Below are 26,857 nucleotides of genomic sequence, written 5' to 3' on the forward strand. Positions count from 1 at the left end.
TGTGTATCAGATCATAATTGAAACTCGCAGTCCTTGTGAGATAGTGGAGAGTGCTAGAAAAAGAAGAAAAATAAATCATATAGAATTCCTTCTGCAGCTTTGTAGAGTCTGCCGTCTGTGGATCCTCGCCGTCATTCATAGTGAATGTGAACATGACCGTGATCTTCATCAGTGAACTTTTTCATCCATTTTGGGTTGGAAATGCCTCTCTCAGCCTGGGCATGAATGCTAAATTTGATGGATTTTTTTATGTGCTATTCTTTTTTAAAGTGCATGATGTTATTCCATGGAACATGAAACAGCTTCTCATACTATACCTTTTGATCTTTATCTATTCATTTTGAACAGGATATTTCTGATCTCTGCTGCTTTTGTAGAACATTTCAACAAAATGTAATGAAATTAAAAAAGCCAGTTCATTTAAATGTAATGCATCGCTTGAGTTTAAGCAGTGTAAGATGTTGCTGTAAATTCAGTTGACATTTGTGCTTTATTTCTTATTATTTTATCAGTTTAAATTTTCAGTTCATTCAAGGTTTTACAAGAAAGCACCGGTTTATTTACATAATGTTAAACAACTGCTGAAAGATTTTATTCCGAGTTAAATAGGAAATCAGGTCACACCATGAATTATTTCTTTCAGCAGTTCGTCATTTGAATATGTGTGGTTTCCATTGTAAAGAGTAGCATGAATCATTGAGACTCTGTGAATCGTTTTAAATGACTCTCTCTCAATATATTCATTTGATATTTCATTTTTCTGCAGAGAACGTGTAGCTTTGGAGGATTTGACCTGTCTAATCGTTCTCTCCATGTGGTCAACACGACCGAGCCCAGCGTGAGTACACATACTCTCTCTCTTTCGCTTCTTCATGGTCTCAGCTCTCATACGCAGCTGTGTTGTTTGTGATTCAGTTGTGTTGTTCAGCTGGCTTTCAGTGTGCTTAATCGCTCTCTTTCTGTCTCTCTCTCTGGCATAAGGAGCAGGAGGCTTTATACAGGGATGCTGTGAAATCTCCCACCACATCCCGCATCTCCCTAGGGAAGAAAGTCAAGTCTGTCAAAGAGACTATGAGGAAACGCATGTCCAAGAAATACACCGGGTCTCTCTCTGAACAGGTACACACACAGATGCTTGTGCGCTTGCTTTGACCGTGCTGAGTTATGTGCTATAGAGCAGGCTTGTTCAGAGGTGAGACCCTGTCTTTACTCCAGGGGAAAGTAGCACATGTGTGCCCCACTTTCTGTTTCAAACTAGGGTCAAACATCACTTTATGTAGCCTGGAGCCTGATACAAGCTCATCCAATTTAACACCCTAACTCCCGAGTGGTGTTGAATACACACTCACTGCCTGTATTCACATGCACAAGCTCATTAGGTTTTAGTTACCATTAGGCAAAGCGTTCACATTTATATGACGTGTCTCGTCTCTTTTAGCATGTTTAATGTAGATCTGTGTGTGTTAGCTCATTTCATGAGAGAATTTGATGTGTCAGCACAGCACATTTGTTCTTCATATTTTGCTCCCTCTAATCATATGTTATGTTGTAGTCCCACCTAGTGGTGACGTAGAGGAATTACTGTCACACTAAAGAATGATCTTACAGCACTGCAGCAAATGTCCATTTTGTGAGCTTTATATTATGTCCATCATCTGCTGTCTATCTTTCTTGATTTGTTTTATAAATAATGATACACTTTAATTTCTCTCGTTCTTTCTTTGTATAGTCCAGTACAGATGGGACACCCAGTTGTCCTCAGTCTCCTCAGCCAGACACAGACTCTCTAGAGAAGCCCAAACTCAAGGCAGGAGGGTCTGTAGAGAGTCTCCGCAGCTCCCTCAGTGGACAGAGCTCCATGAGTAAGTGTGTTTTTTGTTCTTTGCTAAGGCAAGCATCACTATTGCTCATTCTTTCTTTTACCCTAATTTATAATTGTACTTTGGCGTCGTAATTTTTAATCAAAATGTCGTAACTCAATGTTCTGGTGTATGGCAAGCCGTTTTAGCTTAAATTGTACCCAGCGTTACTCGTCGTAATTACATTTTTACTAGTAAGAATTCAATTAGAGAGCTCTACAATTGAATTCTTACTAGTAGCAATTACAATTAGAGAGCTCTCTTATTAAATTATTACTAGTAAAAATTACAATTACAGAGCTCTTTAATTCAGTTGTTACTAGTAAGAATGCAATTGCAGTTCTTTAATTCAATTTCAGAGCTCTGCAATTATACATATCTTTAATTCGTTTTTTTTACTAGTAAAATTCAATTAGAGAGCTCTGTAATTGCATTCTTACTAGTAACAATTCAATTGTAGAGCTCCGAAATTAAAAATGAATGGAAGTCAATGGAGACATATGACTAGTATAAATTCATTTGTAGAGCTCTCTAATTGGAATTGTTACTAGTAAGAATTGAATTAGAGAGCTCTGTAAATGTAATTCTTACTAGTAATAATTGAATAAGAGAGCTCTCTAATTGTATTTGCTACTAGTAAGAATTGAATTGTAGAGCTCTCTAATTGGAATTGTTACTAGTAAGAATTGAATTGTAGAGCTCTCTAATTCAATTCTTACTAGTAAAATGCAATTACGACGAGTAACGCTGGGTACAATTTAAGCTAAAACGGCTTGCCATACTGGTGACAACTATAGACTTCTCTATGGTGACTCATGCCGGATTTCTCCAATCATTTAGTCCGCCAATCGACTGCAAGCTTGCATTCTGATCTGCCTCTGTCCAATTAACAACCGATGGATAGAACCAAGTCCCTGCCTACATTTTTCCTTTTTCGATAATCTGTCTACTATTTCATCGCAACTTTTAATATTTGTGCTACGGACATGAATGATGCCTCAAATCATGCAGATGTTTTTCTGATGATTGCATTGGTCCTCTCACAGGTGGACAGACTGTGAGCACCACAGACTCATCAGCCAGCAACAGAGAGAGTGTGAGGAGTGAGGATGGTGATGATGAAGAGCCTCCGTACAGAGGCCCATTCTGCGGCAGAGCAAGAGTTCACACTGACTTCACACCGAGTCCATATGATACAGACTCACTCAAGCTCAAGGTACTGAACACACACAGGAGATTAATCACTCATTTCAAATTAATTTGTGTTTAATACTCATTATTTTTAAATTAGACCTTTAGACCTTATTACATAGCTACTTAGTAAATAAATAAATATTGAGTTTAAATCATTTTAATTATATGAGAAGGAAGATGCTTTAGGGTGATACGAGACATTAATACTATGGTTATTTTTATTTCATTTTGGAAATTTGTTTTTTGTTTCAGGCTTAATTATTTTAGTTTTTTTTTTTTTTTTTAATAAAAACTTTTATTTAATGGAACTCACTCAATTTCTCTGTTTTTCCTGTTAAGAGAGGAGATGTTATAGATATCATCAGTAAGCCACCCATGGGCACCTGGATGGGTCTGCTCAATAACAAGGTGGGCACGTTTAAGTTCATCTATGTGGATGTGCTGGCTGAAGAAGTGGAGAAGCCCAAACGAGCGGTTCGGAGGAGGAAGGGCAGGCCGCCCAAACCCAGCTCTGTTGAGGAGCTACTGGAGAGGATCAACATGAAGGTGAGAAAAAGACCACACACAACCGTTTTTATTGAATTATGAATTATGTACATGTTTAAATTTTGACTGGCATATCTATAATCATCTAACATAAATCTGAGTGTGCGGCTCATCTTTAATCTTTACTGACAGAATGTAAGAGTGGGGTGGGGAGAGATGTGAAAATAAAAAAGTGGATGATGTTGGTGAGACTATGAGAATGTGGGATGAGGTGCCATTTAAATTTTTTATTTAAACACAGAGACATACACACCCTTCAGACCTCCCACAAGCTCCTGGATTATTACGTCTCTAAATAACATCACATTACAGACCTTACGGCTACACACAATAGACACCAGGACACATTTAAAGCCTCATTGTGTTGTTTCTTAGTGTGTTAATGGACTATAATGATAGTTGGCTGTCACAATAGAGTTTGAAGTCTGGAAACATTCCCACACATAAATAGTTGAACCACTAGGGTGGAGTGGGGTATTTTTAGCTGTAGGGGTCCTACATAGTGCTACTTCTCTACAGGGTGTTTAATCTGTGTGTGTGTGTGTGTGTGTATATTTTAGGAGCACATGCCAACGTTCCTATTTAATGGCTATGAAGACCTGGACACGTTTAAGTTACTGGAGGAAGAAGATCTAGATGAGCTCAACATCAAAGACCCCCAACATCGCGCCGTACTGATGACTGCTGTAGAGCTACTGCAGGATTATGACAGTGAGTACGCACACACACATATACAGTATCTCACGAAAGTGAGTACACCCCTCACAGCAAACATTTTAGTATATCTTTTCAAGGGACAATACTATAGAAATGAAACTTGGATATATTTTAGAGTAGTGAATGTGCTGCTTGAATAGCAGTATATATTTACTGTCCTCTGAAAATAACTCAATATACAGCCATTATTGTCAATATAGCTGACAACAAAAGTGAGTGCACCCTAAGTGGTAATAGCTGTACGTCGTTTAACCATGCAAAGCCACACGTCCTATTCATCATTTTCATGTTTTTGTCTGCTTGACAGTACCATACAAATTGTTGTATCTTGTATACAGGGGTGCAAACAGCGCGCTTTTCGGCGCCTCCCGCTTTTTTCACGTCAGTTTGGGTGACTTGTGTGAATCGTGCAGATCCGAAGAGTTTTTTTTTTTAAGGAGGGAGGGGGAGGAGGGGGAGGAGGGGGAGGAGGGGGGGTGTTGAGAGGGTCTGATTATAATTTAACCGTTAATTTTACTGTTATTAAACAGTAATTCTGGATTGCGTCCACCAACAAGTAAATAGGAAATAAGCGAATCAGAACACTGCACGCCAAACCAGCAATGTGCACAAGCGTGAACCACTAGTGTTTCTGTCTCACTCTGGATCTGCCACTGCATCACATTTCTCTCTGCGTGGCGTGCAGTGTCCGTTTTTATGTCGGCTCTCATGTTAACTGGTTAGAGCTTGTGTTAGAGCCCAATGCCTGCGTGACACACACACTTCTCGAGCCGCGCCGAAACCGCGTGCTAGAAATAGAACCGCAACCGACGCCTATTTTTCACGTGACACGCAAGAGTGTTGGAAGTTTTCAGACAAAATAGAAGGCGCAAATACTAATAAATTACATTTTGAAGCTTGAAAGTCTCTCGGTTTTGACAAATGCATATATAATTGTAATTTAAAAAATAGGCCTAATTATCGATTTTCAAATATTGCCCCTGTCAATAGGCCTACAGAACAAAATATTCTGTAGCCTATTTTGCCGTCAATACTGCCGACGTTGTCTTTGCTGTATCAGGCTATATATATTATGTTTAACATCCAAATGTAGATGGTCTGTCGGCGCACAGAGCCACGCAGTCGCAGACAGCACGTGAAGTTCGTGAATACCGAATTCCCTTTTCTTTCTTATCTATTTGTGTTTGAACAGACATGTGCACGAAAAAATAAGCCAGTGTCCGTCTCAACGAGTTTCCCCGTAAACGCAGTCAAAATAAAACGGATGCGTGTCATTACCGGTATTAGATATGTGCATTCGTCTTAAAGGGACAGCACCCAATATAGCTGCAGCTGTTTGTGTCACCAAAGTTAATCAAACAACAAAAGAGAAAGAGAAAAATCACGTTTTGTCAAAAGATAAACTGTATTAATACTTAATACAGTTAATTTACCTGAAAAACAAAGCACTGCTTTATTTCTCGTGTATTTGTGTTTTATTGTATTTATATTTGTATTTTGTTTATTAGTTTCTATGCAGATGCACTAGGCCTACCCTACACATTTACCCCAATCATCCTAGAATTATTAATTCTTTACAAAAAGAGCTATTCAAATCATCAGGTGAAATTATTTTCAGGAAGTAGCAGTAAAGCAAGAAGAAGTGCAAGATAGTTTTTCTAAATTTCATTTGACTCTATGTGCCTATAGGGGTGGGTTGGGGATGGTGGCAATGTAGTATCTGGATATTTGCCGCGGGACGAGGGCTTCGATTACCTCTCTCTTTTTTGACCATACATGTGTTTGCACCCCTGTGTATAAGAGCAGTTAAAATGTGTGCTTTGAGTACAATTCTCACATACATGTTCAACATGGCACCTCATGGCAAAGAACTCTTAAGGATTTGAGAATTAGAATTGTTGCTCTCCACAAAGTTGACCTAGGCTATAAGAAGATTGGTAACACCCTGAAACTGAGTTACAGTACAGGCCAGGGTCATACAGAGGTTTTCCAAGACGGGTTCCACTCGGAACAGGCCTCGCAAGGGTCAATCAAAGAAGTTGAGTCCTCTTGATGTGCGTCAGGTGCAGAAGCTGGCTTCAACTGACAGACGCATGAGTGCTGTCAGCATTGCTTAGAGGTTGCAGAAGCAGAAGGTCAGCTTGTCAGTGCTCAGACCATACACCACACACTCTTCTGAAGCTGGCTCACAAGAAAGCCCGCAAACAGTTTGCTGAAAGCAACCTGTCCAAGAGCATGAATTACTGGAACCATGTCCTGTGGCCTGATGAGACTAATGGTGCTTTTCCATTACCAGTACCAGCTCGACTCGGCTTGCTTTTCGCTCCGTTTTCCATTGCAGATAGTACCTCCACAATAGTACCTGGTCGTCATAGCGACGCCGCAGGAAACTGCCGTGACGTAATCTTCTACGCGACACAAACCTGCTACCCACACACACGGGACAAACGGATTCTTCCGAGTTGCCATAATATTTGTAATGGGTATATCATGCAATCTCTGGCCAAACCATTTAAAAATGGCGGGGTTATTCAGGATACTCCGTCTGGCGCGTGCAATGATGACGCAGTGAATAGTGACGATTCTCTCTGACCAATCAGCAGTCTGCCGTGTTTTCACGTCACATTTTAGTATCGCCTCAGCTGGCTCAGAACCTCGCCGGAGGTGATACGAAAAAAAGTACCTGGAAGCAGGTACAGGTACAACTTTTACACAGTGGAAAACCAAACCGAGTCGAGTCGAGCTGGTACTGTGTAGTGGAAAAGCGCCATAAGATGAACTTGTTTGGCTCAGATGGTGTCCAGCATGTGTGGCGACGCCCTGGTAAGGAGTACCAAGTGTTTATAGTCGAGCATGGTGGTGAGAGCAACATGTACTATGACATTCTGAAGCAGAACATGATGCCCTCGCTTCAGAAACTGCCTTGCTGAGGAAGCTGAAGGTGAAGGTGATGGAGTGGCCAAGTATGTCTCCAGACCTGATCCCTACTGAGCACCTGTGGGGCGTCCTCAAGCGGAAGGTGGAGAGGCGCCATGTGTATAATGGCGCTTTTCCACTGCATGGTACGGTACGGTACGGCTCGGTTCGGTGCGGCTCACTTATGTCGCATTTCCACTGCATGGTACAGTACGGCTCGCTTTAAATGGTACCACCTCTGTTGAGGTTCCAAGCGTACCGTACCGATACTAAAATGTGACGTGAAAACACTGCAGATCACTGATTGGTCAGACAGAATCATCACTACCAGCGCCATTGTATTTGTGACACGAGACACTAAACCCGCTAGATTTAAATAGCCAGTAGACAACATCCAACGCTGTAGCACCCGTTGAACCGAACCGAGACGTCCCATGCAGTGGAAAAGCGCCATAACATCCAGCAGCTCCATTATGTCATTATGGAGGAGTGGAAGAGGATCCCAGCAACAACCTGTGCTGCTCTGGTGAATTCCAGGAGGATTAAGGCAGTGCTAGATAACAATGGTGCTCACACAAAATATTGACACTTTGGACAGTTTTGACATTTTCACTTAGGGTGTACTCACTTTTGTTGCCAGCTATTTTGACACTAATGGCTGCATGTTGAGTTATTTTCAGAGGACAGTAAATATATACTGCTGTACAAGCAGCACATTCACTACTCTAAAATATATCCAAGTTTCATTTCTATAGTATTGTCCCTTGAGAAGATATACTAAAATGTTTGCTGAAATGTGAGGGGTGTACTCACTTTTGTGAGATACTGTACATCACACCACTGTTCAGAAGTTTAGGGTCTATTGGGCTCATTAGGCTGCAGATCAAAAATACTGTAAAAACAGTAATATTGTGAAACATTATTACAATTTTTAAATTTCCGTTCACTGTTTTTAATGTGCTTTAAAATGTAATTTATTCCTGTAATGGTAAAGCTGAATTTTCAGAAATCATTCTATTATGCCAATTTGCTGCTCAAGAAACATTTATTTTCCATGTTAAAAACAGTTGTGCTGCTTAATATTTTTGACTACACTGTACTTTTTTTTTTTTCAAGATTAAGTATTCATTTCTTTTTAAAAAATTCTTAATGACCCCTAGTTTTTGAAAAGTAGCGGACACATGGATTTACTAAATGCACTCTATATTAAATGTTTATCTAAACAACAAATGTCTATAATTCATGATCATAGCCATATGTTAGCATTAGCATCCATTAGCTATGACAGTTAATCAGATGACAGGACCATCCACTTTTTCACTTGTTTATTAAAACAAGTATGTATGTATTTCCTAACTTTGTGTGTCTGTGTTCTAGGCAGCAGTGATCCGGAGCGTAGCGCCCTCTCTGGCTCTCAGGAGAAACTCCTCTGTGAGGGGCGTGGCCTCATGGCTGACTCCCCACGGGACTCTGGCTGCTACGAAAGCAACGAAAACCTAGAGAATGGTAACCAGGCGCTTGTCTAGCATCTCCATACCAACCGCATCACCATGTCCAGCCTAGTATAGCAACGCCATGACATCATCCTCTCACCTCTGGGCCTCTGCCATGACTCAGTGTCCTAACAGCCAATGAGAACCTGTCATCACATCTGGATTTAACCCAAGCCTGTCTGTCTGTCACATCTGCTGTGCCCTGTTCTCTTTCTGCTGCTCTTTTCCAGAGGCGCTCTATCATCATCCCTTTCTTTTAACTCTCTTATCCAGCCTACACAGACTTCTGCTATTGCTTGCTTCCATTCTGTTAGAAATCAACATTTCCAAAAGCAGCAGCCACTCTTGCCATCGCTAACTAATCAAAATACATCCGCTGCTTCAGAGAAATCTAAAGAGAGACCGACAGAAACTCACAGCAGGACTTACACACAGGACGATTTTGAGAATGTTCTCCATGGCAGAACCACCTCAGACTCATTTCAAACTCTATTAAACATCTCTTTCTCCCTCCCTTTGCCATTTCAAGAAATATCACTCCATATTTGTGTGTGTGGTGTTTGGTGTGGTCATATTGCACAAGTTCTTATGTGCCTAAAAAAGAATAGACTTTATAAATGCAAAATATTGTGGCTGCATAGAAGCTACATACGGTTGGAAGCTGATATTTTATGTAGATTGTGTAAAAGTAGGAGCTAACCTACTAAGTCTATTTTTAGAGGATTTTATGTAAGTGAGAGAACCGTGTCTCATTCTGTATTTCCAGAGAAATTCAGTGTTTAAGGGTTTCACTCTTTTGATGCCTTTTTAACCTTATACTGGCATCTTAAAACACTGACTGATCCCTCCTCCTGTTATGTATGCCAAGAGTATGAGTCTGCGTATGTATGTATGTGTGTGTGTTGAGCCAAGTCTTGAGTGTTTAGAACGGATCAGAAAATATGTGCAATTTGCCAATGTGGAAAATAAATCCATTCTTTGATCTCTAGCATTCTGGTCAGCTTGCTTTTTTCATCTCTTTTCACCTCCTGACATAATTTTTTCTGTGCTGATTACTTTTCCATTCATTTCTTTTAAGAGCAGCAGTACAGAGCTTATTACAGTATATTCAATATTGGAGCATGTGCTGCTTTGTCACCAATCAGTTTTTTGAGTCATTGGTTCTGTTAAAGTATGACTAATGGCCCAGGGAATAAATGCTTTAAATGCAGCCTTGAAGGCTCCTTTCTCTCCTTTCCAGATTCTTTGCATCTTTTCTCAACCATGGCATAATCATTTGTTTGTTTGTTATTTACATTTATCTTTAAGATCCCTGGATATAAATGCTCATTTATCAATTTATTATATATTATTATTTTAATATACAAAATGTTGTGCCTCTGGGAATCTTAAATAGCTTGACTGTCACTAACTCTATACTCAGCATATTAAGTACACTTGATGTGGGAAAATTGACAGAAAAGATGCCACTTTCAAAATAAATATGATCTGAATTTGTGTTTTTTATCACTTAATGCCTTAACAGTCACATTTAACACTCCCGTAATCTTTAACTTGAAACTAACCCTTACATATTCACTAAACATTGAAGTGTGAATTGAATTATGCCTCTGGTTGCCTGCTAAACAATGTTACCACTAACCTGTTTAGTAAACATTTGTATTTTCTCATACCTTTACTTCCTTTATTAGATGCTTGTTCTGTTCTTCTTGCTTGTTAAAAGTGTAGTTCACCAAATAATGAAAATGTCATCATTTACTCACCCTCATGTTGCTCTAAACCTTTATGACATACTTTTTTCTGCAGACTAAAACATTGAGACATTAAATAAAATATATATTTTATTTAATGTTTCACATAAGTTATACAGTTTTTAAATTCAAGTGACTTTTATGTATGTACTCCTAAAGTGTGCATTTTAGTACTACAATTTGCTGATATGTACCCTTAAGGTAATAATAGCCATCCGTTGGGGGTAGATAAGATACCTTGGAAGATACTACCTAAAGGTGTAATTTTTTGCATTTATTTTCTGACAGTATACATTTCAGATTGTAGTAGTTTGTTTTTAATCATGATAATACTCATTAATGCATGAACCAAACCAATAATAGTGTGCATTATTGGTTTGACTAAAGCATCAATGAGAAAGTGGAAGAGCTGTACTCATGTGTGAAAACAAATTGCTACAATACTATCTCTTCCTTTTCATAATTATTATGACATCAGGGTTATACTTAGACACCCCCCCCCCCCCCCCCCAAAAAAAAAAAACAGAAAAACATGAGGTACCTTCTGAAGCCTTTGGGGAATTGTATGTGATTTAATTAATTTATGTGAAAGCACGAATCTCTGTTTCAGGTAAGAGCCGCAAGTCGTCGCACCACAGCCGTGGTTCATCTGGATTTGATTGTGGGGGTGTAAAATCTACAGACTATCCCACTCTTCCCATGACTCACTCCACCGAAGCTCTTCAGCAGCAGGCCAAGAAGGAACGCAAGTTCCCGAAGACCTTTCTACCCCGGCCCATAAAGAGCTTCAACCTGCGAAGCCTCGGCCTCAAGAAGGGCTCCAAAGCAGCACAAACCTCCCGCATACTGGTCAGCCGAAGCTGTGAGGAGTTGGACGGCTCCCAGGAGACCCCTGAGTCTTGGAAGCGCTCTCATTCTCTGGGGGATATACACTGGGAGCAGGCCTTCGATCAGAGGAAGGACCAGCGTGGCAGTGAGGATAGAGGCAGACCGGAGAGAAAAACAAATACAGTGAATACAGAATCAAAACAGGACCAGAGTTGTGTTGGAAGAGAGACAGGCTCGCTGCAGAGACCTATGGTTCCCACACAGCTTCCTCTCAGTCTGGTCAGTCAATTGCCTGCTGCTCAGATCTCAAACCGCCAACCTGTCTCTGCCCCGACTAGCCCGGCTCCACGGACTCACCCTAAAAAGCCACCTGTCCCACCTCCTGTGCCTGCTAAAAAGTCCAAAGAACATCTGCCAAATGGTCTGCGCCACCCTCCACTGGTGCTTTCTGGTTCGGTGCCAAATACCCCAACCCTACCCCCAAAACCCATATACACCCCAACTACTCCCTCCGAGAGTTCTCCAGTATCACCAGGTGAATCTCCCGCTGCTCTGAGTCCACCCTGGCTGTCTGACCTGCCTGAATCAGCATGTCGTCAGATCCACGGTGCTAAAGTCGCCCTTAGCAGGAAGATCTCCCATGGCAAAATGGTTGACCTCGAGACTCTGCTGGAGGACAGGATGCGCTCGGAAGGGATTGACCTCACTGAAGAGCCATACTCCGATAAAGTAAGTAATGCTGTGTTCACTTTTCGAAATCTTAAAATGCCAAATGGGACACCGTATGACAGGGTTCCTCAAATCCTTTCCTGGAAGGCGAAGAAGAATAGCTCTAATTTAGCTCAAAGAATACCTGTTATTTTCTAGTAACTCTGAAGACCTTGATTGGCTTGCTCAGATGTCTTTGATTGTGCTTGGAGCTACACTCTTCAGGACCGTGAAGAACTCTTTAGGGATTTGAGGAACCCTGCTTATGGACTTCATGTTCAAGTGACCGCAAGTTTTTATAAAATGCGTCATATGGAGAAAATGGTGTGGGAAATGGTGGCACTATAGCAGTTTAGCAGTCTAAACAGAAACACAATGATTACCAGTTGGAGGCTTGACTCAACCATGCCACTGTCCCTGGAAAGTCATGGCCGGTTTATTTTTTCCTTCCATTTACTGCTGGAAGTTCTTTTGCAAGTGTCAAGAGAAACGGAAAGAAGCATACATTTTAATCAGTGCTCATCCAAACACTAATTTCCACTCATTAACTTTCAAGACATCCGTATAGCACCTATAGGTCTCTGTACAATTAATTGTCCTCCTTTTCTTTAGCTATTTTTTTAATTGCTAAAAATGCATGACTTAGGACAGACATAACTATCACATATCCTGTATCCTTAAAAAAAGTCCTTTCAGTCATGCCAGCAATAGCAGTGGAAAAGTGGAAGGATTGGAAGACTAGCTAGCTTTTTGTATAATTTATAAGTTTAGTATTCATAGAACATCTCAAATCAGGTACATATTCTTGAGTCCTTGGTGTCCACTGCACGTCCATCAACAAACCTGATTCCAAATCACTTCTTTGAGGTTATCACAAACAAAAAGGTGAACAAGAGGTGAAAAATGTCCCCTTTCTGAAGTAAAAACACTGGAGCAGCTTGAGGTTTCAGACCGCACAGACTGCCTGGAGTTTTAGTGCTTTTTATTGGCAGCCAATCCAATTATGCCTGGACCCACAGCCTATCAGATATATCCCATATTGGGCACAAGAAATTTTTGAATCTCTTTGAGTAGATTTTGAATTAATCCCTCAGTTAACAAGATGCTTATAAGTTGTATATACACAGTCTCCTCTCGCAGCTTGTTTGCTGTTCATTGTTTGATTTCCCCGAGGAGTGTTAACACTGTGGCTCTCATGTGCTATTGGATTGTTGATTTAGTTCACAAAGTGAATGGCCGAGTATTTCCATTATTGAGATTTACTACAATTAAAAACCTGATTGGTTTGCAATATTATAAAGCCACACTGTTTATTTTAGAGAACCAAGATGGTCATTTGGCGTGCTAACAAAGACATCCAGGAAAGGATTAAACTGGATCTGTTACGCCACACAGGGTGATGTTAGCTTTAAAGCGCTGAATCTCACATTAAACAAACAATTTAGGCTCGCTCTCCTTGTAATGCTATAATTGCCACATAAAGTTTGCTTGTTTGTGAGTCAACCTCCATTTCCAAGTATGCTCGGTCTCTACCACCCGTAAAATCAATTAAAAAGCCACATGAAGTGAAGTTTATGATCTGATAATTTCTGTTGTTATTGAGTCCACAGCCTGAGACGAACGTTGCTCCGCTCACATTAGCTGAGCGCTAATCACAGCTTAGCTTGACTCAATGCAGTGTTAGCAAAGAAAATTCTCCTCATATTTGTTATATTTTGAAGACCGGACTTGTGTGTCTCTTAGGGGTTGTAAAGTTTCTAGAGGTGATTTCCAGTCGTTTAACCGAGGTGACGAACTCCGCTAGATCTTGTTATCCTGGCTAATCTTTCCCTTTCTCTCTGTTTCTTAGCACGGCCGTTGTGGTATTCCTCAGCTCTTAGTACAGAGGTACTCGGAGGACTTCCAGCAACCAGTGAAGGACGTGGCGTCCAGTCTGGATCAGATCAGAGTTAAACAACTCCGTAAGGAGCACCGCATGGCTGTGAGTTACTTTCGCAGATTTATTTAGCACATTCATGTGAGTCAAATTAGATCATGATACTCTTATTTACTTGACCGCATTAGCACTGACATTTGGTCTTTGTGTTTTCTTTCTCTCTGCAGATTCCCTCGGGAGGTTTGACTGACATGTGTCGGAAGCCAGCGTCTCCTGTTCATTTGAGCTCTGTGTCTGATTGGCTCGTGTCGATCGGAATGCCCATGTATTCTGCCCCTCTATTGGCTGCAGGCTTTGACACGCTGGGTCGTGTGTCATCCTTAAACGAGACAAGAGCGAGGGAAGCTGGCTTGAAGGAGGACCATCACATACGTATTCTTCTCAGCGAAGCCCAACTAGTCACAGCCAGCAGCTCAGGGCAGTCATAATACTAAAATGAGCTATTATGAACTAGAATAAATGGATCAGACTCTTCTGCCAGGTCGAAGGGACGGACCTGGACAACAGCTGCCGAATTTTCCCCCAATTTTTTCGTCTTATAATCTCAAGCCTTTTGGCATTTACAGAAACAGAAATGGCTGATCTGCCTTCCAAGGACTGTTATTGTGGGCCTGTCAACAGATGTTTCCATAGAAACACCTAGATTGGGCCTGAAAGGACCGTCTGTCGAAAGAAAGCACACTTTTTTTCTGAAAATGTATGCTTTTGTATGAATTTAAAGACTGTTTTGAAACCCTTTCTCGCTTTTTCGAGATTTATTTAGAAAAAAAAAAAAAACTGTAAAGGAAAAAAGGTTTTGTGCTTATTGAAGCACGTGAATATCAAGAGTATGTCACCTGGCCAAAGCAATGTCATTTCATTCATAGAATATTACTTTATCTCTCAAAGCATACAGTATATCAAAGTAAAGGGTGTTTCTAAAATTCCCAAAAGCATGAAGTTGCCATATGGGGATATTCCGAGCAATGCACATTTTGATTTCAGGCCAATAGTTGGTCACGGTTTTAGCAAGTATGTACTATGTTGTACAAACCGTTGCATTTGTTTCTTTCTTCGTGGTTACATTTTAGCATCACTCCTTGTATTACGCTTAATATAATACTTTATATTTACAGCACATTTAATCTTCCCAGTCTTCTAAACACACAATATTCACACAATATGCATCACGTACTCGGCTGTTGCGGCATATCAAAGTTTATTACTGTATGGATTTATGTTGCCCGTTATCTTGAAAATTATACTCGTGCATCTCTCATCATACTCATCTCTGATGCGACTGATGCATCACACAGCTGTAGTTTTCTTGCTGGAGTGAAATGTGTACAGGTGTTTATCTTCTTTTTCTTACGCCCCAGATTGCCTTGCACTTTGACTGGGGTGTTGAAGAATCTTAGAAAAAGCCTCAAGCTCTTGAAAGCACACAGTCTTAGCCTTAAAATAAGTCCATCAAATCAAAACTGATAATGAATAGCTTGGAGGAGCGTTCTGACACTAGTGACCTTCACAAACTGGGGCTTCAGCCATGATTTCAAAATTAGGAAGAAAGACCCATGAAGCGTTATTTATGTTTTGATTTTTCAAGTGAAAGCCAGTCACATAACCACATAATTGTGTTGTTTTTGTTTGTGAGGGAAAAAAGGATGCTTGATTTACAATTATTTTTGATTCTTTTGTTTGCCATTCAGAACACATTGCAAATGACGTTTGTGTGTGTGTTTTTCAGGGAGAATAAGGTGTTATGAGGTAACTGGGGATGGACATAACTTTACTTAAAAAGGACAGACAGCATTCTGGCAGAGCTTGAAGTACAAGGTTAGCCGACAGACGTGCGTGACGTCATTTAGGCATTAGCGTATCATCACAGCTGACAGATTTGAAGCATTACATTGCTCCAAATTAAGCACAATGAAGAGAGTTTCTCGTTCAATCACTCTCAGGTGGTTTTTGATTGAGAATTCAGCTTGTTTCAGTACATGCAGATGCTTCTAAAGATCTTACGGAAAGACACCGGTCATGCTTCCCCAAGGCCTTGCAGTTTTATGAAATGGTGTCTTTTTGAATTGTACTTCTCCCTCATGTCATTTTCTCTTGTATGTGTACTGCAGCACAATTTATAGACCATAACGCTCAAGAATTTAATGAACATTTTAAATTGCCGTAGAGAATCGCTAGATTCCTTTATATCAGAATGGTTGCCTTCAGATTGCTATCAGATGAGTGATTTGATAACAATGAGGCTTTTTATGTATTTAAAATCGAAAATATATTTCATGAAATGTTACTGTAAAAAAAAAAAAAGCACTTTATTAAAGAATGAATTTTTTTTAATTCCATTGTGGAGAAAATGAGATTACAAATCAACACTTTTACAGTTTCTCTCTCTCTCTCTCTTTTTTTTTTTTTTTTAAGATGTTTGTTTTCAGGTCAAATGTTGATGGTTGAGTTGAGCTGTTTAAATATCAAATCTGTTAAAAAATATAATCACTTGTTAATTCATTACAGAACTAACCATGACCAGTTAATTATTTCAACTTAAATGATATAAAACTGGGTCTTAATTACATATATGAAATGATTAACTGTGGTTGCACATTCTGTATATGTAATTGATATTTAAATAACTTATTTTTGCTTTTACATCAAATGTAATTATTAGCTGTATTATACATCATAGAGCAATACTCTTTCACCTATAGTTAGCAAGTGACATGCTTCAGTGACCATTGTAAAATACATGTATAAAAATGATTTTATCTGGTTTCAGTTCGCTAATGATTGTCCATAAAGGTTTTGCTTGTGTATTTACAAACAAAAATGTCTTAAAATATTTGTCCCTTTGAGGTGTAATAAAAAAAGAATATCATACACACTGACTGCTCTTCCTTACTGTGTCTGTGTGTGTCTTCAGTGTCACATGATCCTTCAGAAATCATTCTAAGACACATTCCTTATTAGAATGAGTGTTTTTATAGAAATCATGATACGTTGTTTTTTAAAAGATTCTTTGAAAAATATATTGACCACAAACTTTTGACCAGTATATAGTGTATATTTCTTCTCAGCCTGTCTGACACAGGTCTGATACAAAAGGTCAGTGAGACAACCCTATTTCTCTAATTTTAAGACTTCACCAACATTTTAAAAAAAATATCAAAGTCTTCATGCTTTTAACATTTACAATTATATACCCATGTGCGTACCCAATATCATTTATTTTCAAAGTACAAATAGCTTCAACAGTTGGCTACAAATAAACGTCGTAATTTGAGAACATGTAAACTAATCTTTATTTTATAATTTTGCTTTCTTTTGATAAAATAGTTAAAAGCAAACGCTGCTTAAGACTTTGCAATTTTACCATTGTCCACCCTTTGATTTGGCAATCACCAGACATGATGATATTCCGGGTGGGTTAAATAAAGACATTATTTCATTTGATTTACAATGCTTCAGTGAAATAAAAGATATAGTGTTGCACTATAAATAAAACCATTGTGAGACAGACTGCTTTTATCATTCTTCTAACACTTACTTACATGCCTGAAAGAGTCAAATTTTCGTTCAAATGGTCAAAAACTGCTCACTCATAAACCTTACTCTTGGCTGAATATTTAATTAAAATGGTTTCTATCTTTGTGCCTTAACAATAATGACCTGGAAATGTGCCTCGTTTTTACACTGAAGCCTTCTGCCACTCTGACAAATGCCACTCTTTCATGATAGATAGATAGATAGATAGATAGATAGATAGATAGATAGATAGATAGATAGATAGATAGATAGATAGATAGATAGATAGATAGATAGATAGATAGATAGATAAACATTTGAAGTGGATCAAAACCTTTCATCAAAGTTATACATGAATTTGGAAATATACCGTTCTTGTCTTAGGAGGACTACTTTGATGAACTTTTTTGATCCACTTCAAATGTTGACTACTGTAGATAGATAGATAGATAGATAGATAGATAGATAGATAGATAGATAGATAGATAGATAGATAGATGGATAGATTTTGTTGTTTGCAAAATTATTTGTTAGTCTTTTTTTTTTTATGAAAGATGCATTTTGATTAAAATATTTGTAATTGATCGAATAATTAGTGGATTTGATGGTGATGCATGATGGTGTCGGCTCTCGAGCGCTTTCACGCGTCTTCCGCCTGGTGGTGCTGAGCTGCACACGGCAGCGCGTGAGCGGGAATTCGGTTGAACTTTTTCCTCCACATTCGGTAATCTGACACCGACACTAACCCCAAAAAGCAGAGGATGGATTCCCAACTTCATTCGCAAAAATAGCTCAGCAAGAGCAGACGAGAAAACACGGCCGAGCAGGGGACGAACATCTGAACGCCTCCGTTCGCGCGCGCATTTAATCTGTGAAGCGGCTTCAGTTTTTGTTTAAATGTTGGCTGAAAAGTTTTTATCTAAAGAGGCGGATGGGTGACGACCATTCTCGGCGCTTCCATGTGAGGAGACGATGAAGAATTACAGCAGCAGTCCCCGTCTAAACAATCACAGCGCGAGTCACAGCACAGATCGCAACAGCAGAAAGGGATTCTGGTTATCGGCTCTCAGGCTTCGCTTCTCCCTGCGCGATTATGCTTTCTGCATGGCCACACTGCTGCTCTTCTGTCTCGGCTCACTGTTTTACCAGCTGAACGGAGGACCCCCTAAAGTTCTGCTGGAGATCAGGCAGTATCTCGGTAAGATTCGCGCTCTTCCTCTCGCTTTCCCCCGTGTTTGGATACTTGTACCGACTGCTGTCTCGTCGCGGCATTAAAGTATCCAACATTTCCTCTGTGTGTCGCCGAGGCAGATGTTGGATTCCCACGGGTTTCTGTGCGTTTTCTTGAATAGACGTGTTCGGACAGGTTTGCTTTTCCGCGTCCTCACTTTTTGGCGACTCAAAGGAAAACGCGTGTGGAATCAGACCTTTTTTGGGGGGTATTTACATGTATGTTTAATACATTTTAAAGAGAGAGTTGTTTTAAAAAAAAAAAAAAAACTCACCCACATGGTGTTCCAACCCTGTATGATTTCTTTCTTTCTTTGGAACACGATGTTATTCAGAATGACATTCACCATTAACTTGCCATCTTTTTTCCCAACAAATGAAAGATAATTGGCACTGGGAAACTTGTCACTTGAAGAAAGTCATACACATTTAGAATAACATGAGGGTAAGTAAATGATGGCAAACTTTTATGGGGGTGAACTATCCATTTAACTTCTAATAGCCTAACATAGATAGAAGAACTGTTTGTTTTCCATATTCAGTCTTTATGCAGTTTTGTCTATTCACAAGCACTATAGAATATGCCATCTGATATAAAGCACTAATCATGTTCACTCTGTCAAAGCAATCCAACCCATTTTTTTGCTGCATCTTTAATTCAACAGGCATCAACTTGTGTGTGTTATTTCTAGATAGCTATATCTTTTTTGTGTATGTATGATCTGAGATACTTTTATGTATGATCTGTATGTGTTTAACACTTGCACTATAGTTTGCTAAAGGCTATTCAGAGGTTAGTGAAGTCTTTGTCTGCCTTGATAAGTCAAGAAAACGTTTTGATACAAGCTTAAACCTTTGATTTGAGTTTTGGCAATATAGCCTATTTGTAGTCCATACATATAGACAAGATCAGGTCTAGTTGTCTCACATGCAATAAAGAGACTTTTTATAATTCCATTTTTTATTGTTTAATTTTTGCTGTATGTTCCATTGGGACAAAAGAAACAAATGACTAGTTACAGCCTATTTCTGCACTTGAATTTAGGTATGTTCAGCTGTTCAGTTCAGGAGGTCTATTAGAGAGAGAGCGATGCAGAACATATGGGTCATCAAGTGTAGTCGTAAAGAGAAGTCTGTGTCATTGTGTTGGTATGAAATCGAGAATAACATTAGCATGAGCAGTGCATGCTTGCTTTCGTTCTGCTAGAGTGTTTGTGAAGAGGGGTCAGTGTTAGATTACTTACATCTATAATCTGTCAGGTCATCTAACCCTATAAAGGCTGTTTCATATTTAATACATGCATTTCTAAGACCTTTTTATCAACATGATCAAAACTTTGCTGAAAAACCTGTTGTACACAATCTTGCCTTCATGACTTCTACCATCTGTTAGATAGTTCATATACTTTTTTAAGTAAATAAAAGGCCTAGTATACTTCTAAAAATGTTGTCCAGCCTCAAGACGAACATTTACTGGACTGATGCAACTTAAGTTTACTTGATTATCATTTACTCCACCATCATTTACTATTCCTGGCTGCCTAACATCTCCTTTTGTATTCCACGGATAGAAAAAAAAAAACTATACAGAGTAACAACAAGAGGGTGAATAAATTATGCATGAACTTTCATTTTTATTGGTGAACTATTCCTTTAAGCAAAGTCAGTGATGCATTCTTAAGGTATACTAGAGCTTTTTCCAAGTGACTGCTAAGTGGTTTCTCATACACTTTGATCTGTTCAAGCCTCACCCTTTACCATCAACACCTTCAGCAGGAGCGCCCACGGTTGCCAGTCAGCTCCTAAACTCCCCCAAAACACACTACACAGAGCCAGCCTTGTACACTGCTAGAGGGAGGTGCAGAAGCTTTGTAATGTTACAGCCACATGTGCATGTAGAGAGATCGCAATTCTTTAAACTTCAATTCGTAAAACATCGACCATCCTCAATCAAATTAAAGGTAGAGGATGCAATTTCTGGAGCAGCTAGCAATAGCAAGCTAGCTTTTTTAAAGCATGACACCACCCCCCCCCCCCCCCCTCTCTTCAGAGAATCTCCAAAATGCATGAATGCACAAAGCAGAGTTTATAAAGTGTCACGAGATGAGAGACGACGTTAAACTAACATTACAACAATAATGAACATAAACCGCTTAAAGAGCACTGACTGTACCACCTGACTGCTGCAGATTCATTTCGGCGTTGATAGTTTTGCCATTGAAATGCATAAATGTGCGTCATGAACCGCTATGAGTATAACGTCACTGGTTTCCATCTCTTCCAAATTACAGTAGTTATGGCATATGCGCATACCTATAGACTGAACTCATAATACGCATGTGCACGCCATCAGCGTTCTCACAGGTTTGCGATTTTAAAGTTTGCTCAGAGAGAACTTACGAGTTTTCTGTTAAAACGGCGTCGTGTTAGCGGCCCCTAAGTTAATAACTAATGATCGTTGTGACGGAAGTGAATCAATCAATCAAAACTAACTTTACCTGGACAATGACTTTATTCTAGAGCTATTATAAAGCCAAAACAATCTCTGATACTTTAATTTCCTATTATCACTGTAAAGCCGCTTTGGAACAATGTGCGCATTGTTAAAAGTGCTATATAAATGAAGATGGCTTGACTTGACTTGACATGAACGCAGCATAAGCTCGTGTTTTGGTTCAGGAGGAACTGTAAAAGGTGGTTGCTGTTTCGGTTGCGGTGCTCTGTGACTGACGTCTGTCTAACTCTACATATCATGAAACGCGCTGATAACGTGTGATGTCTGCGCGAGCAGGGTGCACGGAGGTATGGAAATACTGTACGATAAATATGTTGATACCATTACATTTGGACCGAACATTTTATGGTCCTACACCTTCCACAGATGGTATACAATGGGGCTAAAGGTTCACGGGGGTAAAAATGGCACAAACTTGCCACAGCACTTTCAAAAACACCAGCTTTTCAAGATGCACTTGGAAATTTGGCTGATCCGTGACGCAATCATAGCAAAGTTGATTCTGTGCTAATTTGATCTAATATTTGATGTTTTCTGTATATATTTAAGTAGGAAACAAGAATCGCTAAAATTATTGAATATATTTTGAGACAAAGGTCCTGTTAATGATTTTCAATTTTGTTCAAGGTAATTATGATTTATTATATTTAACAATTATATTTATTGAACAACAATGAATTCTTTTATTTATCAAAATAAATATAACATAGTACAAACTTTGCTGAAGTGGTTGTTTTGAACAAGTATTAACTTAGACATTATTTAAAACATATTATTTTACCTAAAGTATTTGTTAAATGATGAGCATTTTACCCCACCTTGCCACCTCACACATTTATACGATTTTTAAACAAAGTAAACCACTTTTATAATTTTTCCATCAATGTTCAATACAAACCATTTTTCTGCAATCATACACTATGGGAATAGTGAAAAGAACATTTTTCTTAAGCTATGCCTTTAGCCATGTTGCACCCTACAAATAAATACATTTCGACCACTTAACTTAGTGATTGCTATCGGGATGTGAAGAGACTTTCAATCAGCATAACAAAAAAAAATTCTGAAACAAATCAGCTTCCCTGCCTTTAAATGGTGGACAACAGCTGTCTTCCTCGCCGCCAGTGCGGAACATAACTGTTGACATGTCTTTGGCTTTGTGTGTATATACATGGCAAACCTGTTGCAGAGTAGATGTAGCGTATTCTGGCTGTAGGAAATGAATGAACAAATGAGCTGTGGACAGCCAGGGATGTGCAGCTCTCAGAAACCCAGGCAAAGGAAAACTATCATTCTCTGCAGGAAGACACAGGGTCAAATTTGTTTTGCCCACAGAAAAGCACTTCAATTTTCAAATTCAGTGTGCTTTGTTAGAATGAAATGCTCTTTACATTGGTATCGCCAGAGCTTTTGCATAAAACGAGTAACAAAAACAAAACAAAAAACAGTACAAATGATCAAGTAATAGTAACAAAAATAAAAGTAAATTATAGTTGATAAAATAATGTGAACTAATGTAAACTAAGAAAACCGAAAGTAAACAAAGAAGAAAAAATGTAAGAATTAATATTTCTTGAGCCAGTCATTAAGAAAGAATGGAGAATAAGACTAACTGTGCCAAAAACATTGATAATGAGCTTGTGTTTAGTGATGGAGACACAGACTCCAGTCAGATCACTCACTGACCCTCATACTGTGGTGACAGACTCATGCTGTCACAGTCCTTATTAGTGTTCCCCTCATAAGACACAGTTTCATTGTTTCATACATTATTAAATGTTCGGTGCATTGATGTATATAATTTGGGGTTACACTTTATTTTGATGGTCCACTTTAGACATCCTACTGTAACTTTACAAGTACAAGTCAACCAACTTTCATTAGAGTATTAGTAGACTGTTAACAGTTCAGGTTCGGGTTAGTGGAATAAGTTTACATGTAGTTGAAAACTAAGTTACTTGCTGTATAGTCAATAGAATGTCTGTTGGGGGAGCATTACAATAAAGCATTAGCAGATTTTAAGCAGACAGTCTACTAATTCTCTAATGACTGCTAGTTGACATGTAGTTGCAAAGTTACTTATAGTTATAGTAGAATGTCTAAAAGTGGACCATCAAAATATAGAGTTACCTAATTTTGTGATAAAACCTCTCCTGGATGCCTGTGCGACTCTGTATGGCTTTGATGGACACGGTCTTCTCAGTCTGTACCTTGTTAAGGATGAATCTCAGTATTTGCATGGTATATTTTTTAGGTGCCATGTCTTTTTGGGCAAGAGAGTATTGCATTTTACTTTTGATACACTACCGTTATTAATGTTCTTGCCTCTTTTTCTCACCACCAAGGCTGCATATATTTGATTAAAAAAAATAGTTAAAATGGTAATATTATTGTTAAATATTATTACAATTTAAAAGAACTGTTTTCTATTTAAAAAAATTTTTGAATCTAATTTATTCCTGTGATGGAAAAACTGAATTTTCAGCATCATTACTCTTGTCTTCAGTTTCACATGATCCTTCAGAAATCAATCTAATATGCTGATTTGCTGCTGTAGAAACATTTCTTATTATTATTATTAATGTTGAAAAAAGTTGCTGTTAATATTTTTGTGGAAACCGTGAGAATTATTTTTTTTTCAGGATTCTTTGATGAATGAAAAGTTCAAAAGAACAGAATTGATTTGAAATATAAATCTTTTGTAACATTATTACTGTCACTTTTTATGCATTTTTTTTGTGCGTCTTTGCTGAGTAAAAGTATCTTCAGTTCTTTCAAAGAAAAAATGACTGACCTCAAACCGTTGAATAGTAAGTAGTGTAATTGTTTTGTTTTCGTTGTGATTTTTAATTAGTGTGACAGCATTGTTCTGGTCTGGAGTGTCAGTAATATAGGTATAGGAGTTAGTGAAATATCAAGGCTGAAGCTTCAGATCAGAGAGAGAGAGAGAGAGAGGTTTGCAGGGTATGAGAGGGGGTCACTGAGTGTGTTTCTCTCTCTCTCTCTCTCTCTCTCTCTCTCTCTCTCTCTCTCTCTCTCTCTCTCTCTTTAAGCAGGAGGATGAGCATCTGTCCTATTTACTTTAAGAGCAGGTGTTACTTTTGACTGGGCTGATTCGGTGTGTGTACACTAAGCGAACACTTGTGTGTTAAGTCACCATCTTGGACGGTGCTCAAGTGCAACGTTGTTTTGTATCTCAACTAGCGTGAGGAAGTTCAGAATGGTAATCAGTCTCTCCACTCCAGCGGTACATCTTTACCTTTCACTTTGTTTTTGACGATGATATGTGGTTTTCAGATCTGTGCTGCAAAGTTTAAAGTGTAGTGTTTGTACATGTTTATACGCTACTGTTCAAAAAAACTTTTGAAGGAAATTGATACTTTTATTCAGCAAGGATGCATTCAATTGACCAACAAAACAATGAAGCAGCACAACTGTGTTTAACGTTGATAAGAAGAAATGTGTCTTGAGCGTCAAATCAGAATGATTTCTGAAGGATCATGTGAAAACCGTAATAAAAAAACTACAGCATTGCCATCACAGGAATTAATTGCATTTTAAAATATATAAAAAAGCAAGTTTAAATTGTAATAATATTTCACAATGTTACTGTTAAACACTGTTGAATGTTCCCCGCACAAACTTTTGAAGGTATATTGAATAGAACAGGAATGTTTGGTCAAACTGAAAGAGGGAGGACCGTGTTAACAGCGGATGTGAGTGGCACGTGTTTGTGTTGCTGTCTGAGGAGTTTATGGCAGTTCGGCAGTTCTGTGTGACTAATAGCGGCTCATAGAAACACTGGGTGTGTTTGTGCTATTAATCGTGATTTATGTTGCCTTGGCTTTCAGACCCTCTTAGACTATAATATCACACACATACACACAGAAATAACTGCTGCTGCTGAGAGGGTTTTATGATTGAACAAACCAGCCAACTTACAGAAGGATCTCTGGCTCAATATGAATTAGTGGAATGTTGGAAGGCCACCGCAGACACACACATTAACACTCTTTAAGAGATGATCTTGATCTTAAGTTTGTGATTTATTGTAGGGTCGTAATCCATCCTGCTTGTAAAGATCTGTATGAACTCTTTGCACTGATATGACCTCTAAGGTTTGAAGAGAAATGCAGTTTAAACTCAAAATATCTAGATTCATCAAAGTGCTTCTGTCTGTCCGAGCCATTTCCTAACAATCAGCTCACATGTTCACATCACCTATGTTAACGTGAGCTGATTGTTAGGAAATGGCTCGCAGGTTCGATTTTGGCTGTTCAAGCCCATTCCCCTTCTCTCGCCTCAACAATTTCCCATTTCCTCTGTGCTGTCTGTTTATCTCAACTGAGGTTTGCTATCCCCCTGCGGTTCAAGAATGAGTTTATTAAAAGCTAATAATTAATTAAATCATAAAAATGTTAAATAATTTAAATAAGTTTTAAATAATAAAAAAAAAACCATACTAAAAATGAAAAATACTGAAACAACATATTCAACAAGCAAAAATGTGCGGCCATAAATACTGAAGCCAGATTGAGTGCACATTTGCTGAGATATTTGGCTACAAACATCTTCTCTAATATCATACATGGCCAAAGTAACATCAGTGGAAAATGAAATGGGTCTACTAGAATAGGTTTCACTTTTCATGCTTAAATGTTCAAAAAACATATTATTTTTCACATAATTTACATTGTTGTAGTACCTCTCTTCCAAGTCTGTCTGTAACGCTCTGTTTAGTTCCTGTCTCTGTGACGCTCCTCCTTCTGAAAAGCGCAATGTGCTTTGATTGGTCAACTATTTCAAAATGTCACGCCTCTTACCATAACTAGAGATGCACCAATCATGATTTTTCATGGCCGATTCCGACACTGTTTTTTACAAGCAAACTAGCCAATTCCGATACCTATTTCTGTTCTCTTCTTTTTTCTTCTTTAAGCAACAAACAAGAAAGAATATAAGTAAACAAGCAAAACAAGATTTTTATTTGGTATTTAACAGGCCAAACTGGCTTTTGGCTGTTAAAAACAATAACTGAACCATCTGAAATTAACGGCAGTAACTGCGCAGTAAGCACATTCAATACAACATTTAGCATCAGCATTTAGCTTTTGTTTTTTAAATTGGGTTGAACTTGAAACTACATAAAACTGGCCTTAAATTAAAACATTAACTGTAGCCTTGTGAAATTAAAGGCAACAACTGCATAGTTCACAACACAATCAACACACATTCAACAATCCAAACAAAGATGATTGGCTATTCAATCAGCATTTGTTTTTGTTTTTAAATTCGGTGTAAAGAAAAAGGGTTTTACCAGTAATACTAAATAAAACCAGTAAAACAAAGATGCTACATCAGGTGCTTTTTAAATCAAATTAAGTCAATGTAATGTTAAGGTAAAATAAAAATGATCATCCTATACAGAACTGACGTTTACTTCTAGCTTTTCAAAAGTGCATCCAAGTCTGTGCACGCGGGCTCACTTCCGGACAAATCGGCCGAAAAAATACACAAAGACGATTGCAGGTCAATCGGTGCATCCCTAACCATAACCGTGAGTTTAAACACTATTAATTAATTTTTTTGTGAATGTTGTGAAGTGTACTTTCCTGGAAGAAAATAGGTGTTTCATGGAGTCCCCCCCCCCC

General features: G+C 38.6%; 2 protein-coding genes across 18 annotated transcripts in view; both read left to right on the forward strand.

Annotated features, from left to right (window-relative positions):
- sash1a (SAM and SH3 domain containing 1a) overlaps positions 1 to 16,817 on the forward strand; it is a 222,181-nt gene extending 205,364 nt beyond the window's left edge. For 10 of the 16 annotated variants that reach the window (XM_079887245.1, XM_079887253.1, XM_079887259.1 and 7 more), the window contains 10 exons: positions 767 to 838; positions 982 to 1,119; positions 1,730 to 1,862; positions 2,906 to 3,075; positions 3,393 to 3,599; positions 4,160 to 4,310; positions 8,610 to 8,738; positions 11,087 to 12,033; positions 13,862 to 13,993; positions 14,116 to 16,817. In XM_079887245.1, the coding sequence (XP_079743371.1) occupies positions 767 to 838; positions 982 to 1,119; positions 1,730 to 1,862; positions 2,906 to 3,075; positions 3,393 to 3,599; positions 4,160 to 4,310; positions 8,610 to 8,738; positions 11,087 to 12,033; positions 13,862 to 13,993; positions 14,116 to 14,376 (2,340 nt within the window). In that variant the 3' untranslated portion in view covers positions 14,377 to 16,817. The remainder of the gene's footprint in view (positions 1 to 766; positions 839 to 981; positions 1,120 to 1,729; positions 1,863 to 2,905; positions 3,076 to 3,392; positions 3,600 to 4,159; positions 4,311 to 8,609; positions 8,739 to 11,086; positions 12,034 to 13,861; positions 13,994 to 14,115) is intronic. The other 6 variants (XM_079887251.1, XM_079887256.1, XM_079887252.1 and 3 more) reach the window with 2 other exon arrangements.
- A 1,378-nt stretch (positions 16,818 to 18,195) lies between these two features.
- The window catches only part of usta (uronyl 2-sulfotransferase a), a 71,246-nt gene continuing 62,584 nt past the window's right edge, over positions 18,196 to 26,857 (forward strand). The window contains exon 1 of one of the 2 annotated variants that reach the window (XM_079887198.1): positions 18,196 to 18,659. In XM_079887198.1, the coding sequence (XP_079743324.1) occupies positions 18,434 to 18,659 (226 nt within the window). In that variant the 5' untranslated portion in view covers positions 18,196 to 18,433. The remainder of the gene's footprint in view (positions 18,660 to 26,857) is intronic. The other variant, XM_079887197.1, reaches the window with a different exon arrangement.

Source organism: Squalius cephalus (genome assembly GCF_949319135.1).
Source record: "Squalius cephalus genome assembly, chromosome: 12".
Classification (NCBI taxonomy): Eukaryota; Metazoa; Chordata; class Actinopteri; order Cypriniformes; family Leuciscidae; genus Squalius; species Squalius cephalus.